At 45.6% G+C, this 16,353-nt stretch overlaps 1 protein-coding gene across 3 annotated transcripts in view; it reads left to right on the top strand.

The window, feature by feature from the left end:
* Positions 1-2,594: 2,594 nt before the first annotated feature.
* The window catches only part of PKP3 (plakophilin 3), a 176,923-nt gene continuing 163,164 nt past the window's right edge, over positions 2,595-16,353 (top strand). The window contains exon 1 of one of the 3 annotated variants that reach the window (XM_069223196.1): positions 2,595-2,736. In XM_069223196.1, coding sequence (XP_069079297.1) covers positions 2,698-2,736 — 39 coding nt within the window. In that variant the 5' untranslated portion in view covers positions 2,595-2,697. Of the gene's footprint in view, positions 2,737-3,544; positions 3,564-16,353 lie in introns of those variants that run through there. The other 2 variants (XM_069223200.1, XM_069223199.1) reach the window with 2 other exon arrangements.

The raw sequence follows: 16,353 nt of genomic DNA, 5'->3' as shown, positions 1-16,353 counted from the left end.
CAGCCTGTGGTCCCCACCCCATTTAACAAAAAACAATACTATTAATAACTTATTATCGTTTTTTTGGTAAATGGTTTGCAGCTGCCGCAGCTGAGGGGGAGGGGGAGTCCGCCTGCTCAGACTTTGTCCCAGTGCATGTGGAAGAAAAGCACAAAAAGGAAAAAAAGTTGGATGAGAACGACGGAAAAATAGTGACAAAAATAGAAAGCAGGAATTAAAAAGAAAAGGAAAGCGTGACGTAGAGAGATGATGGTTGAGAGAGACATGAGGTGGAATCAAGACTACACTGTGTTGGTATCCGGCATCCACGAAAATCAAAAGAGCCACTGTTGGCTTTTGAGAAAAACTCTGGGCCTCGTACTTATTCTTTTACAAACTAAGCACTGCACTTGTGAATGAGAACTCTATGCGTGCAATGCAAATCGTGCGGAGAACGATAACTTCTGTATTTGTGCAAAGCACAGGAGTCATCATAAGACCCTCACAGCCCAGCACACTGTCCAAACCTGGTACCACAGGACCCGAACCTGGATGTGCCAAAATACAGCCAATTCACATGATCACCTGCTCACAGATAGTACAACATTGCATAGCTCAGTTATCTGGCAACTAAGCCAGGGCACAGCACTCCAGGCTTTGGTATGTGCCTATGGATGAGAAGCAGAACTCCATTTTTAAACAAGCATTTGCAATGCAACGGGTCTCGCGTTTGCTCGTGTTAGAGCTGATAGCGTTTTAAACTCCTAACCCGACTTTTCACCTATCGGCAAAAGTGCATTTATGTACGTAACCTGAAAAAGTGCAATTAACTGTGTAAAGTGCTCGACTTCTGCCAAGCGAGATCGTGCTGGGAAAATAGAGAAAAAGTAGTCCACGAGCCGGACAGAAAACAGCGAGCCTCGCATGTTTTCTGTACTTGGTCGATGCGCTCGAGTAGGGCTATCCACCGGAAAAGGCATGACGTGCATGCCTTCCACTAATGAAATCAAACAGATTCTAACAGGCAAGCCCACAAGCCAATGACAGACACTGACGTGACGTGGACAGGGCTTCGAGACCTTTTTAATTACTAAAGCATCTCGCTTAGCGAAACGCATGAGCATGCGCATGCGACGCAGGCTCGACCCTAAAAAGAACCAAGATGGAGTTGTCTTCAGAGGTAGGATTGGGGGCTAGATGGTGACTGGTCAGGCTAAGCCCAAGATAGACTAACAGATGGGTCTCCACCCCATCTTTATTCTGGATTTGTAGCTTGGCCAGTAAGATTGGGGGGGGGGGAGAGCTTTAGGTTTTCAAGCAATCATGCTGGCATATCACATTAAAATACATTATAAGAGAAACAGTGCAGAAGGGGAGTAAAAGTGATGGTGGAAAGAAAGCAGAGTGCACATTGTAATGGGTACTTGAACACAACATTTTATAAAATAACCAACATTTTTTAAGACCTAAAAAAAGACGAGAGACAGTGTGTGCGTGCGTGTGTGTGTGTGTTTGTCTGTGTGTGTATGTAAAAATCCCAGGTGAAATTCAACAGACTTCTCACCATACCCGACTAACAACACCTGTACCCAACTATTTTAATAGAGAATAGATTTATTATGGTGGTCTAGTATCCCAAACACCCCCTGAAGCCACACCCCTGCCTTTATTTCTGTGTATTTTCATGTGTGTACTGGGGTAACTGTGTTCTTCAGGTATGACTAGCTAATGCCCCCACCCCCCCACGAATGTGCTTTTAGTATGGATCCCAATTATAGAACGAGTGTAAGTAAGCAAATCTTTCTTTACCCCATCTCTCTAAACTCCCCTCCGTCCCTCAGGATAACAGGAATATGTTTTTGCAGAAGCCCAGAGAGCATATCCCTCAATGGTTGAGTCCGGTCCGGCTGTAAGTATTATTGGTTGCCCCAGACAGCACTCCTGGTCTATGCAGCAAAGGGATCCGACAGCCACAGCTGATTAATACGACAGCGTGTAAAGGACTTTCATTTGGACTTTGGCCACTTACGTTCACTATCTTTCCTAGATGTTGATCCAGGGAACAAGCTAATCCGACAGTGATGTGCCTAAAAAGTCTAGATAGCACATTGGCTTAGTGCAGACATGTCTTCCATTCTTTTTCATCCATGCCACCCTTGCCCCTCCCTGTCAGTGTCTAACTAGCTTAGGGACTCAAGAGATCCTAAAAGAGGTGCACCTCAGGCAACCTCCTGAAGCTGGGCCGAGTCAGTGACAAGTCAGTAGCACCGCACTGTTTGGAAATCCCCTGACTGATTTACAAGCCAGTGCGCATTCACCGCCAAGAAGAACATGTGGTGGTCACCTTGGCTGCCCTTGTGCTACATCGGTAAAAACTGGCCAAGTCTAGGCACTTGGTGGATAGGGAGGTCCTCCACTGCATCCTATTGCCGAACACACGAAGCCTGCTGTTATTCAAGACGCCATTCAACTTTGCACACAAAAGGTCTAAGCTTTCCTTTGAACCTTTGCTTACAGAAAAGAGAGTGAACCGGTTGGTGACATCACTCGATGTTTCATCGCAGGTAGTGCAGCTGTGTGCTATTTAATTGTTGGAATTGGGCGTGGGGACAGCAGCCCTCCTTCCCTCCCAGGCACTGCGCCCCAGCTCCCAGAGTCGGCTCAGCGCTTGCAGGACTAGGAGCAGCCGCCACCGCTGGCTTCTCCAAACTCTCCAGGATGTTGACGGTGACTCGTGAGTCCACAAGCCAGCCTGATGTAGGTCCCACTCTCCGTCTTTGCATGGTGGTCTTCTGTTGGGGTGGGTGGCAGTGTGACTGCGAGGTGGAGCGGGGGTAGTTTTGTGTTGAAGACCCTGTGGCAGCCTCGGCTGAGGGATCCAACTTGTGTCCCTAGTGGAAGGTTTCCAAGAGAGTGCTTGAGGCTTCCTTAGTTCGTGCAGCGGATGACACTGGACGGTGCAGGCAAGAGCGGGGGCACTCGGCAGGGGCAGTGTCTCCTAAGTGGTCTCCTGGTAGGCAAGGCCCAGTTTCTAGATCTATCTCGTACCAGCCATTTATATATAATTCTAAACCTAAGAATCTTTTGATTTTGCAAAAGTTGTGATGGGGTCCTGAGCCAGGAAGGTGCTGGACGCCAGACCTCTGGTGGTCTCCGCCTTCCATGTGTTTCTGCGATGTGAGGTAAGAGGGGCTTTGTCTCTCATGGCAGGATCACTTGTCGTTTTCAGTAAAAGACGGCACCTGGAGGCTGATCAGAGAACGACAGCCCTCCCAATCTTGAGCCTCGCGGAGTCAGAATGTTCTGTTTCAAGGCCGAGTCGGGCTCCATGAACCCCTCCTGCTGACGGGGGCGCTATGGACAAAAGTCAGGACCCCGGGGGTCTGCAGCGCTGGCTAAATGCAGGTCACACGGTGGCTGACTGTCCACCGGGGGGCGCAATAATACGGGTCACTCGGTACCAGAAAACCATTGTTTTGCTGGGGCACACCGGATAGGAGAAATGAAAGGGACTAACAGGTGATACCAGCTGAGGGCGAGATGTGAGGAGGAACAGCTGCAAAGAAGTGAGGAGGAGGCCTGAGGTAAGGGGAAGGGAGAGACAGGAAAGAGGATACGAGGTGGAAATGGGGAGAAGAGAAAGGAAACGGGAAGAGGACAATGGAACTGATCTTATGAGGCAGAAAGAAAGAGAAGAGAAGTGGAGAGGAGAGGTGGCGAGGGGTGAAGAGAGACGAGGAAAGGGGATCTGTCACTAGCTGCGTTGAGCGTTGTGTACCCCGCACAGATCGGTGGCCATGATGGTAGACTCTGTAGTGTCCCTGCGGTGATGTTGGTGTAGTGGATACATCTTGTAGGTATGTTGCTGAGGTCGGCACGCAAAGTGCTTTACAGTTGAATTTTTAAAAATCATTTATTTACTTTGGCAGTATCAGAAAGCACTTTGTAATTTGTTATATACGCATAAACCAGACAGGTAATCTAAAAGTAAATACGCCCGGTACTTACATCAATATACACACTATAATGCTGTCCTTTGCGCGTGTCTGTTTGTTTCGTGGGCAGTGTGGTGTTGTTTTATGGCTGATGTGTCATCCGCATCTGTCTGTTTCTTAGGCAGAGTGGTGTTGTTTTATGGGTGGTGTGTCATCCTCTGACAGGTACAGGCAGATTTTGTATAACCTATTATTTTCCTGATAATCCAAGAACTATAATGTTTGTTTTTTCTCAATTGAACCCGAAATGTTTTCATGTGCCTCATGTATGTTTTATGTGTGTGTTTGGGGTAGAGAGTAGTTTGTTGGAGGGAGGAGTATGTCTCAAAACGTATTTATAAACCAGTGATGGGGAAGTGTCTGCAAGTCTGTCTCCCGCATGTCACAGTGCTGTGATGGAAGGCTTCTGTCCCATTACATTGGACTGCAAGTGCTCTCATACATGTCCAGTATTTCATATAAAGCTTCATATTAGTGAGTTAGACTTGTTCAAAGAATTCCTATGTTTTGTTACAAACGGAAGGTGGGACAGGGGGCAAATGACTGCGCCGTTTTAGTCAGGTCGCTGCTGTGTGCCTGACCACTTGGCACCTTGTACACATCTCTATGGGACCGCCGAGGCTCGCGGCCTACACATGCTCTTGTATTGGACTCCAAGAGACTGAAGCTATGGAAGAGATTCCAGGGGCTGTGAAAGAGGATTGGACGTGATGTGAAACAGGACGCTCCGGAGCTGTGGCATGGGGCTTCAGGAGCCGCGTTAAATGACGCCAAGAGCTGTGATCTAGGGTTGGAACACAGGACTTTAGTAGCTATGATATAGACAGAATTCCAAGAGTGTTTTATGCTATTTTAAGAGCTATGGAATAGTATTTAAAGTGATGTGATTCAGGAATCTAATAGGTGTGATATATGTTTCCAAGAGGTGTGATACAGGATGCCCAGAGCTGGATGAGACATGACGTAGGGCATCAAGGGCTGTGAATAAAGACTGTAAGGCCCATCGGATGGCGGAATGGAAGTGATTTGATTTAGGTCTCTAGGGATTACCACACTGAACATAACGTGAGATGCATACGTGTTTATTTATTTAGGGTACTTTTTTTTTTACAGCAACAACATTTGCTATATATGATTCCAAATGATATGATACATAACCCCAAGAACTGTGTCAGAGGTTTGTAAAAACTATGATAAAGGGCTCCAAGAACTGTGATTTATGAAGTGATGTGATAAAGGACTTTAATTGCTGCAGATGGGACTGGAATGTGCCCTACATGGTGTACAGTCAGGTTCCCCCGCCTATTGCCCGACTGCAAGTATAAGGTATCCTGGTTTGCTATTTTATCCCTTCCCTTACACCAATCTAGTGTGACTGTGGCGGCTTAGACCTGTCCTTTGGTATGAGCGGGGTCGTGGACCTGGAAATGCACACCAAGCGTGCCTTGTTTTCGCCGACAGCGGACTACTGTACCTGTCCTGGGTTTAGCATCTAAAGTGTTCGTGGCCGCATACAGTGCTTTGTGAACCCATGGTTGTGACCAGACTTTTTTATCTGTGGCACTGGACTGAAGGCGTACCAGCCCACTGGTATAAAGTTCCACTTCTATGCCATAACCCAGATCCTAGTGCTAACATCCAAAGTGTATTTTGGGGCATGTGGCCTTCACAGTACATGCATTTTGGATGTCCCTGGCCTGGTCCTGTGCACACGTTTTAACAGATAGTGGACGTGTATTGCTGACATTCCTGAAGCTGGAAGGACAAAACCTAGTGTAAGAAATTGGTTATTATGTGGCATGGGTAACCACCCACTCCAAGACGTGATTGAAACTCTTGTAGGGGTGAACCCTCCAAGTCACTAAATTAACCTAAGATCAACCCCCCCAGTAGCTATGGCACAATGCACAAGGCTTAACTTAGAGCAATGTGTAAAGAAGTTATACAGTACAAAATCTGTAATAAAGTAAAAACCTCAAACTAAAATAGAAAAACAGAGTACAATTTATTAAACAAAATGATACCAAAATGACAAACATCCAATAAAAGGACCTGGAGATATGAATGCTTTAAGTTGTAAGCAGGAATAGCGCTAAAAAGAACAAAGCACCAACGATAATAGATGGGTGATGCAGACTGGGTCCTAGATGCAATTCCAGGCTGGTGCTCGGGTTGGATACATAAACCAGGTTTGTCCTGATCGAAGATTTTATTTTCTGATTTAGTCTTTTAAGTCCCAATCCACCACAGGCGTATACTTTTAAAGGTCCCAAGAAAATCAGGGGAGGCATTTAAAGACTCAGGATGTGAGACAGAGGCAAACAGCAGGGTCTAGTCCAGGTCCAGTCGCCATTGGTAAGCTGGGTACCTGTGGGAAAAGGTATTTTGCAGCTTGTTGTTTCCCTGTGGCTGGACAGGAGGCCTGCCAGCTGTAGTCCTGGATACAAGAGAGAGCAGGTCCAGTCATTCAGGTCACCTCTCAGGTAACAGTCCTCCTTTGATCTTTCCCGGGTCTAGAAAGTGTTCTGAGGTAGGTGCCACATTTATGACTGGCACTAGCTTGTGGGTGGGGGTGACTCCTGGCTCCTCTCTAACCAATAGGTAAAAGTCTTGCCTTACTGCAAGCAGCCCAAAATGCCATGTGTCAGGGCATTTTCAAGATGATGAAAATCTTCGGCCACACTCCTTTTTGGCTCTTAGAGCTGGAGTATTTGGGGGAGTGTACTATGTTAATCATAGTATCCTCTCACATCTAACAGTAAAATCCAGTTTGGAGCGGGTACTGTACCCACAACAAACCCAGAGACAAAAGTTTTTTTATTTCCCTTGATCGCGATCAGTGTGTAGAAAGCGAGGTGCAGAAAGCTCACACCTCTTTGTGCCTCTGTTGTGTATGTTCCAGCCTGAAGACTACCTTGCTTTGACAAGCATTACTCTAAACAAAGGCTGTGTCTGGAGGGCGGCCTAAAAAGGAAACTTAAAAGGAGAACCACCCTAAGCCAGTTATGAAGTGCAGACAGTGGATCCACATGTCCTGTCTGCTTGGACCAGTAACCGACTTCTTGTTCCAGTTACAAGTTCTCTGTGACCAGGGAACTACTGTGCAGCCAGAGCTTGTGTCTGCCTGAACGTCGGTTCCCTAGGATTGAGGGGATATCACATGAAGTTGTTATTCGCTGGAAGAAGCTGCCCACCTGACCTGAAGTGTCCTGAAGCTAATTTGCTTGCTGAGAGAGGATGCAGAGTGAAATCCATGCAGGAGTATTGACTGACCAGGAAGAGCCAGAAACAGCAAGACCATGGTGCTGGTGGGGTATGCCAGATAAAGGAGCCTGGAAGAGTGCAATCTGTATGCCTCAGATGTCAAAGGGCATCAGACACTCCAGAAAGCCAGTTCCACAGTGGAACCACAGATCTGTGGCTGAAGATGGCACTGCTCCAAAGAAGCGTGTCTCTTCACACCCCTGAGACCAAGCAAAGTGTGCTCATAGCTGCCCATGCTGTTGGAACTAAGAGAAGTGTGTCCAAAGCTGTCGGCGCAACAGTAGCCAGCAAAGTACTTCTGTGGCTGTTCCCCATGTCATTGCGACTCAAGTGTGGCATCACACACATCCACCCACCACTGGCAATGTCCAGAACAGGGTAGACGGTCTGCTGTGACCTGCCCCGCCCGAGGGTCCAACAGAACTTCCACTTACCTGTACTTCTGCCCAGATGGTTCCAGTGTTGCAGTTGTCCACTATCCTACGCCACAACCCCTTTAGGACTAAAAGAGGCTGTGCCAATGGGAAGTGCGCACACCTTTCCAGAGCACCTGAGCCTTGATTTATGCATTCAGAGATAGTTTAAGGCATAGGGGAGACCCTCCTTCTTCAGAGAAGGAGGGGCACTTGAGGGGTTGAGGGTGGGGTATAAAGGGGTGGCAAACAGAAGAGCACTAACCTCAGCACAAGTGCACTGGAATAAACCTGTTAGAACTTGCTTGTGTATTGTATTATTTTATTTAAGTAAAGCACTGGGTCGGACAATCATTTATTATGCTGATAGGTGACTGTTGAATTCTGAGCTTGAGGTCCTCCACGCTTTCTCCCTAAGAAGCTTGTGGCTGCTTACCATTGTTACCACTGAGAATCAAGTGCTGAAGCGATTATATCTGGCCTAGTTCGGAGAGCCATAGTAGGACAGACCTTGTGATTTCAGAGGCAAACTACCCCAGCCCACGTGGTTGAGGCCCAGTAGCCCCTGCTTGCTCCATGCCACACCGAACAGGGTCTGACAGCTATGATGTAGGACTCTAAGAGCTGTGATAAATTTCTATGGGATGCAGTATAGGATCAAAGTGATGTGATACAGAGCTCTATGAACTGTGCCACAGGTTTCTAAGGACTCCAAGAATTGTAACATTGCACTTAATGAGGTGGGAAACTGAACTCTAACTGTAATAATTTTAGAATAAATGTGATTTGACAGAGCCCTCTAAGTACTCTGGCATATGATGCTAGGAGCTGTGATAATAGACATTAAGAGCTATGAAACAGTACTTCAAGAAACTAGGAGCTATGACTTAGGACTCCAAAAGCTATGATATACACTCTTACTAGCTGTCATATAGGATAGGGGGCGTGATACACGATCCTAAGGTCTGTGCCATAGGATTCTAAGAGATTTGCTACAGTATTCTTAAAGAAGTGGTATACGAATCTCAGGTCTCATTAACGAATGCTTTGTAAATTAATTTCTCCTGAGCAAGAGCCTGCTTGCACAGGTGTTGGAAATAGGAGTTTATGGCACTTGGGAATTACCAAGCAAGATAATGACAACATCCCCCAAAACTCAGTACATTTCAACAGGTTAGACTGACTGGAGAAGCACAGTAAATACTGGTACCTAAGAATTTTGATGCACTTGCATGCTATTTCACATATTTGAGTGCTGAATTTGAGACAGGAAATAATGATCACACAGTAAAAATACAGAGCCCTCTGGTAGTGTAGTGGATTTAATTGGATCCGATAATTATTGCCAACGCATCCAGAGTATCTATAAGGAGGGCCTAAGCCTACTTGTAATGAGGGCCTCAGTTCATGTTTTACTCTCACCTACGACAGTGCACGCGCTGCATGCACTCTAGCTCGTGAAAGATATTGTATACGAACAAGGGGCTTTGAGCTTGCCTATTGCTTCCCCCTGCCACGCGCCGCCCCGCCCCTTTCCCCCCCCTGACCCGTGACTGCTTACTAGTGCTTTTTTATGACCTTTAGCCATGCTGCACAGCAGCCACGCTACTCTACAACATGGCTAAAAGGCATGGGCAAAGCCAATAGCTCTCGCATGGGCGAGACCTTTTGGCTTTGTCAATGCTTGTTCTCTTGTGGTATTAGCCTTTACACATGCATTTATGGGCATTTGTGGAGTCTCTCCACTTGTGCTCAGTCTTTTTACATTCAATTGTGTATGTTTCTGTCTCTCATTTTAGGAACATTTGTGGGTCTTCAACCATAATTTGGGGAGTGTCTGACTACATCTTAATGTGGGCAGTTTCTCAGTTTGCACCTGAGATTTGGCAGCTTTTAGCTCTGCTCCGTTGACATAGATCGTTTCTGCCTCTTTGTCCCTCGTTTGGCTATTTCTGGCCCTAAATGAGTGATTGATTTATTAAATGATTCTGTACCAGTGTATGGAGCATTCCTGGTTCTGGAAAATTGATTTGGACACCTCTGCTTTTTCACCTGAAGTCGGCATGGCATCTAAATGTGCACCAATGATTTGGTCATATTTTTGCATTGCCACATTGTTTCAGCAGTTTGGCTCTGCATCCATTGTTTGACAGTTTATTATTACGAATCCCTTTCTTTGGCAGTTTCTGGGTATAGTTCCAGGCCCTAAGGACATCGTTCATACTTTTTATGTCGCTGTGCCTTTTTGTTGGGAAGGTTCTGTTTCAACGCCTATGGTTTGTGACTCCACACATTAGGTGGGGCAGATCTGCTCTCTCTTTCTCTCTCTTTCTGCATCCTTGGGTGTGACTGATGTTGGCTGTGACCCTCCTTGTTTTTGTAGTTTATGAATATGTTTCCATGGCTGCATGCATCCTAGCATGCACTTTTCCAGAAGTGAAGGCAATTTCTGTACCTGCAAATGGTGGCCTGTGTAAAGTTTAGGACTCGAAACCAACGGCGGCGGCCACGAATCTCAAGGGGAGGGGTAAGGGTGAGAATAAAAGAATAAAAAATAAACTTACCTTGGACTGCCGTCTCCCGCTGTCTCCTGCTGCCTCGCTCCTGTTCCCTTGATGTGGTGTCCCAGCATTCACTGGGACACCAGCACAGGATCATCAGCAATCCTGGTGCTGCTTTCATGCTAAACCTCGTCTCTGCATCTATGGTTTGGTTTGTTTCTATATGTACACCTATGGTTGAGGCTTTGAATGTTTGGACCTATTATGTTTCTACAGTTATGCTGGGGGTGATTTGTGGCTTTGTAGTTCATTTGTAGCCAATTGTGGCTCTACGGCCTCATTGGTCCGTTAGCCTGAGCAGTGTATGTTTTTGTATTTCAGGTATTGGCAGGTTTTGATTGTTCAGCCCTAATATGGACAGTGTTTGTCTTTGTCCCTCTGATTTAAACAGACTGATGCCCAGACCAGCTTGCATGGGCAGTTTCTGATTTGGCTCCTCTGGGTTGGACTGACAGTACAATTCGTTCAGGAAGTTGATGGCTTTGTTACTGTACACTAAAAAAGACCTTAACAACAATGTAAATACATGGTAACAGAAAATACAGGGCCACATCGCCTTTCAGTAAACAGAAAACAATGTAAGAAGAAATGTGAAACTGAAATATAGAATAACAGGCAATGGATTTAAAGCTTTCACAAAAGAGGGGTGTTGATTTCAAAGCAATTGCAAAACATATTAGATTGAAAGACGACTAGGACATTGGCACTTCTGTAGACCAACTCCACATGATTGCACGTGCAGTCTGATTGAAGCTGAAGCTCTGCACCAACGATCTTTTTACCTTTGCAGCCAAGACCGTACGGGCCGTATGGGAATCTGGCGTTTTCCCAGGAGGCTGGAGGGTGAGGGGCCGCTTTTGTTACTGAGGGGCCAGTTTTGTAGCCGTGCAGCAGTTCTTAAAGCAATGTGGTGTTCCGTCTATATCCAACAGTTACCAGGTAACAATAAAAGCACCAAGATAACTCTGGTGATTAATGTACCTGCTGGAGAGAGATCAGAGTTTTGTCTAGTGGCAGTTTTGACTCATCTAATGTAGCGCAGAGGGCTCATATGCCTGCTGCAAAGAATGTGTACTATGCAGATTACAGAACAGCATCTTATGTGCATAACTGCTTTGATCTTAGAAATCCTTTTGTTACTGTGCAGTTCATATGTTACAATCAAAATCTAGCACAGTGAGCTATCAAAGTGCCATCAAAGAGCTATAGCCAAACTGCATGGTACAGGTTAGAGATTATGCTTCTACCCCATCTTTGATTATCCAAATTTTGGTAAAAAGGGTTTATTTGGGTAGAAATTAATTGTTATTAATAAAGTCAACCCTAATCACTGTGTCACGTTCTGAATCCTGAATGTATGCTTCCCTGCACCAAGCACTCTTAAACAATCCCTACCAGTGTGGATGATGTAAAGCCTACAACTTGTAGTCTTCTTTGTCTTATACACCATTTTCTATACACTGGTTTACACACGTATGATTCATTGTCTCTGTATGTGTGTGTGTGATGTACAGCGCTCCAACACCCTACGCCGGTAAATGAGGCGCTATAAAACAAATGAAATACATGTGAGAGAGCGGAAGTGAGAGAAGAGAGGCACTGTTAGAGAGTGATGGTGAGGGATTTACTGAAGAGCACTAATAAAGATTGCCTTATCCTGGTGCTCTGTAAGGTCATCATTTACTATGCTTTAAAAACGAATACAACTGAATATATAAATAAAAATAGGTTGTAGAATGCACCGCTTTTGCCATTTGTTTTCAAAATATTATCAGGGTGGACCCCCCCTTCAAGCTTCATTATAGTGGTCAGGCTTGTTCATTATGTACCCAATAAGGGCTGGTCAGACAAAATATGCCAGAACTGTTTTGAGTTCCTAGTCCAGCTCTGGTTGCAGTTAGAAAATCAGTTTGATGCACGATACAGTATAGGCGATCGAACTTGGAGACTGTACCTGAGAAAGGCACAAGGGATGTGGGATACAAGATATGGAAGCCCATGGAGAACACTATTCATTGAGTTGTGCCATTCAGAGCAACCAAAGGGGCCAAGTTAGGTTCAGCCAATAAGCACTGCACATTAAATGGGATTTATAAGTGGTCCTGGTAAGTACTTCCATGATGAATACTTTTGTGCTCGACGATTTGGAGGTCAAACAGGTTTAAAGGGGTAAAGATGCATGCTATTCCTGGAAAGGGCCCTATGCGGTCAGCCTGGCAGGACAATCTGGTTCGTGGGAAAGGAAAAGCTATGAGAAGTATCTTGATGAGCTAGATGCTCCTGCTTCACCTCAGTTGTCTGGAACTCACAAACGCGGTGCATTTGTCCCGTAAAACAGACACATTCGTTTAAGAAAAATCAACGGGTTGAAGAGTTTTTAAAGATGATTTTTTCAGGGTCGGCCGTTGGGGTCCGAGATCTTCTGACATCAGTTGCAGTAATTCTCACAACTGGTGAGGACAGTTCACAGTACCCTTAGCAGCACACCAGTTAACTGGGATCCCTTGACAGGCTAGCGGCCCACTATGGTACAGATCCTTCTTAATCCAAATGGGCACCAGGATGTTTAGGCTAAACTTCCACCAAAAGGCAGGTAGCTTTCCCCAGCAAGGGTTCATGTTCAAGCTCTATTTCAGCACACTTAGGTTAACTAGGCTTTGGTGACCTGCAAGGGTTGATTCAGGATTCCCTGTAGGATCTGCCAAAAGCTTTCTCGCCCTGTTTTTGGAAGCTGGTCCCAGTGGGCAGCAATTCTGGAAGAGGCGGAAAGCACTTTCTAGTGTTTCTTTGGTTTGTAGGCAAGGATTATTTTAGCATAAGAGACAGACAAGTCTTCCTCTTTTTTTCCAGATTAGTTCTGAAGTCCCCGTGATAAAAGGATGGGTTTTTAAAATGAGATCGAGCATGCTCCTGATATGTATTGTATTGTATTGTATTGTAATCGTATTTATATAGAGCTTACTACCCCTGACGAGGCGTTGAAGCGCTTTTCGGTGAGTAGCACGCTACTCTGGAACCCAACAAGAATTAGTGATGGATTAGTATCGGGAAATAATGAGTACAGTTTTAGTATTATTATGAGTTAATTTGGGCCACGGCTATGAGATGTAATCCTAATATACTCCCTAAAGTGTTCTCACACTGTAAATTACCATTTATAGTTCAGTGGGATACGATTCCTGTTCTGGAGTAGTGCCTACTGACGGTGAAATGCTTCTAGAGTCATTTCCAGGTAAAACATGTATCGCTAAAACGTTCTCACATATCCTGAACTACACCTGCCTCAACCAGTTCAAACCAGGACATTCGGACGACAATCTAGCTGTAGCAGCTTCTTCTTGAACCTCTACAGCATCTAGCATAGACTTGAGGAAACAGAAAGTCTGGATTGGAACCCTTCCTGAAAAGACCTACCTCGTGGCACAGCCACTGACTTGCAAATGGCCTAGGCTCACACATAGGTTAACCCTTCCTGCATCTCCTGGGCATTGTGCCGTACCCATTAAAACTCTAGGTTGGCAAATGGCGTTGTATAGGTCGTTAAGCAGTGTGAAAAGGTACAAAGTCACTCAGCCTCAAGTGTAACTCCCTAATTGTTACATGTAAGTTGGCGTAGGTCCACTATTTTCCTTTCCAATGCTCTTAAGCACCAAAACTAAAATATATATCTGAAATACGGCTGCAGATTTTAATTTTCAAACCAAAGTACCTCTAGGATGTAAATCAGATACAAAAAGACCCTGCCACAATTCCTGAGGTCCTAAGACCGTTGCGGCTTTCTAAGCTGAACCATGTTTCATTTCGAACTGGGGGAAGTATCTTTCTAAGCATTCCTGAACATTACACAACTCTCAATCAAGAGCAGAAGTCAATTTCAAATATTATTTACCATACCATATTAGCCCTTGGGACTTAACGTACTTAAAGTAGAAACACTGAAATAGTATTAATATTGATTTTGAGAGTAAAAAAGGGGTAGGGAAGTTTGTGACTGGGTTGGGAAGAAAGACTATTCATATGTACCACCCCATGAATGATGTGATGGTGGGATGCCATGGTGAGAATTGTGAAGGGAAGTTACTGATCTTGGGGGGGAAATAGCCAATGCAATGATTTCGTGCAATCATATATCTCTTTTCTTTCTGTCTATCTTCCGTACATTCAGGCCTCGTTGCTGTTGTTGTCTGGATTAGGACTGCTGTGGTTACATTCTTATTTAGTGTATCAGTGGTGTAATATTAGCCTCTGCGGCTGGTGGGGGTGTGCTCTAGCCCCCTCCCCCCCTTAGCACGGGAGGCATTGTGCACGAGCGGGGCCACTGGCCTGGCAGCTCCTGACTGGGTGGGGACCCCTCCATGTAGTTTAAATGGGCCCCCCTCAAGTTTTCAGTACGTCACTGTAGAATATATAAATTGTCCACTGAGGGTTTCTTCATCCTAGTGCAGTAGCTGATCCTCTCGAAAGATCTTCATACACAAACAACTGATGCTTCCCAGTTCAGCATCCAGTTTGGAGTGTTCTTCATTGTGCCCTGGGACAATCCATGCTTCTCTGTGTACCAATGGCTTCCGAGTTGCATGAGGAGGAATATCCATGCACTGAGGTTCCATGGTGTCTGGGCGTGAGCCTACTGCTTGATTGTCACTGGGGCCACATCTTGTTTACAATTGGAAATTCACTATTACCTTGTTGATTAACTTGGTGTAGTTTTTTCTTGTCTTCTGTGCTTTTGCACGGATGCTGCCCTTCTTTCGATGTCATTAAATGTATCTCCCAGTAGACAAAAGTGACTTCGCAAATCCCTGAGATGCCAAAGGCACTTGTGTTTTTTTCATCATCTTTACTCCTACGACATGAGCAGAAGTAGAGGATGTTTTGTCACTTTTCTAAATGGCAGCCGTTATAGTTACAATTGTCACCTGTTTTGATCGTTCTTTTTGGCCCCCGGCAGGGTTCTGCTGTGTTGCATCTTGCATGGGCCAGGTCCAGATTTCTCAGTGTTTTTGGCCTGGCTGTTTCTTTCTTTCTGGATTACAAAGACTTCGCAAAAATAGAATCTATTAAATTTGTCTTCATTTTTCAAATGATTTATTCAAGAGTGGCTCGACCTGCTATAAGGATTGTTCATTCCTCAAGGACCAGAATACTGTAGAGTGGTTGGCAAACTAAATTGATGTCTTTCTTCTTCTACGTTTGTTTTCCTGGGGTTCACATCGTTGATACTACTAGTCACATAGAACAGCCCTTAAGGTTTTTTAGGTCGAGCGTAAGCGTACGACCTCTTGTATACTTTTAAGTTTACTTAAAAATCCTAGCTTTCTAGTGGTCAGTCATACCTCTTTGTCCCTCCTTCTTCTGTGTGGGAGCAGGGACCCACTACTGTATAGTTACGCTTTGTCCTGTTTATCTAGGGGGCAGCTCCGTCAGTGCACCGCAGTTCATACACTTCATGCCCTCTGCCATGCCTGTGCCAGGAACCCCACACACGTTGTCTGTCAGAGCACCTCAGTTCTTCCAGTCAGTATTCTCTGCTGCCCCAGTACTAAGACCTCGGGCGCAGCTCCGTCAGTGCACCATATTTCACACTCTCTATGCTCTCAGCTGTGCCAGGAACCCCACACGCACTGCCTGCCAGAGCACCCCGGTTCTTGCAGTCAATACACTCTGCTGCTCCAGTACTGGGACCTCGAGCGCAGCTCCATCAGCGCACCTCAGTTCACACACTCCAATCCCTCAGCTGTGCCAGGAACCCCCACATGAGCTGTCTGCCAGAGCACCTCAGTTCTTGCAGTCAGTACACTCTGCTGCCTCAGTACTGGGACCTCGGGCGCAGCCCCATCAGTGCACCTCAGTTGTACCCTGGCATGGTCACTTTCCTATATTGGGACCCCGCTCACATACAGTTATATTACAGCAGCTCTATTCTAATATACAGCCCACTGCCATGCCGACAGCCCAAAAGAACAAAACACAGCTCAGCCAGTGTACCTCTAGTCTAACATCCAGTGCCACTGTTGATGGGAACCACCACAGCCCCGCCAGAATCCATCAATTCTAACATTCAGTGCACATTTCTTCTCAGTACTAAGGCTCACACACAAACCCTTCAGGACTGTTTGCTTCTGTAGGTCAGAAGCAATG

This window comes from Pleurodeles waltl, chromosome 3_1 (genome assembly GCF_031143425.1).
Source record: "Pleurodeles waltl isolate 20211129_DDA chromosome 3_1, aPleWal1.hap1.20221129, whole genome shotgun sequence".
NCBI classification, from domain to species: domain Eukaryota; kingdom Metazoa; phylum Chordata; class Amphibia; order Caudata; family Salamandridae; genus Pleurodeles; species Pleurodeles waltl.
The sequence above is the reverse complement of the archived record's forward strand: the minus strand, read 5'-3'. Positions and strand labels throughout refer to the sequence as shown.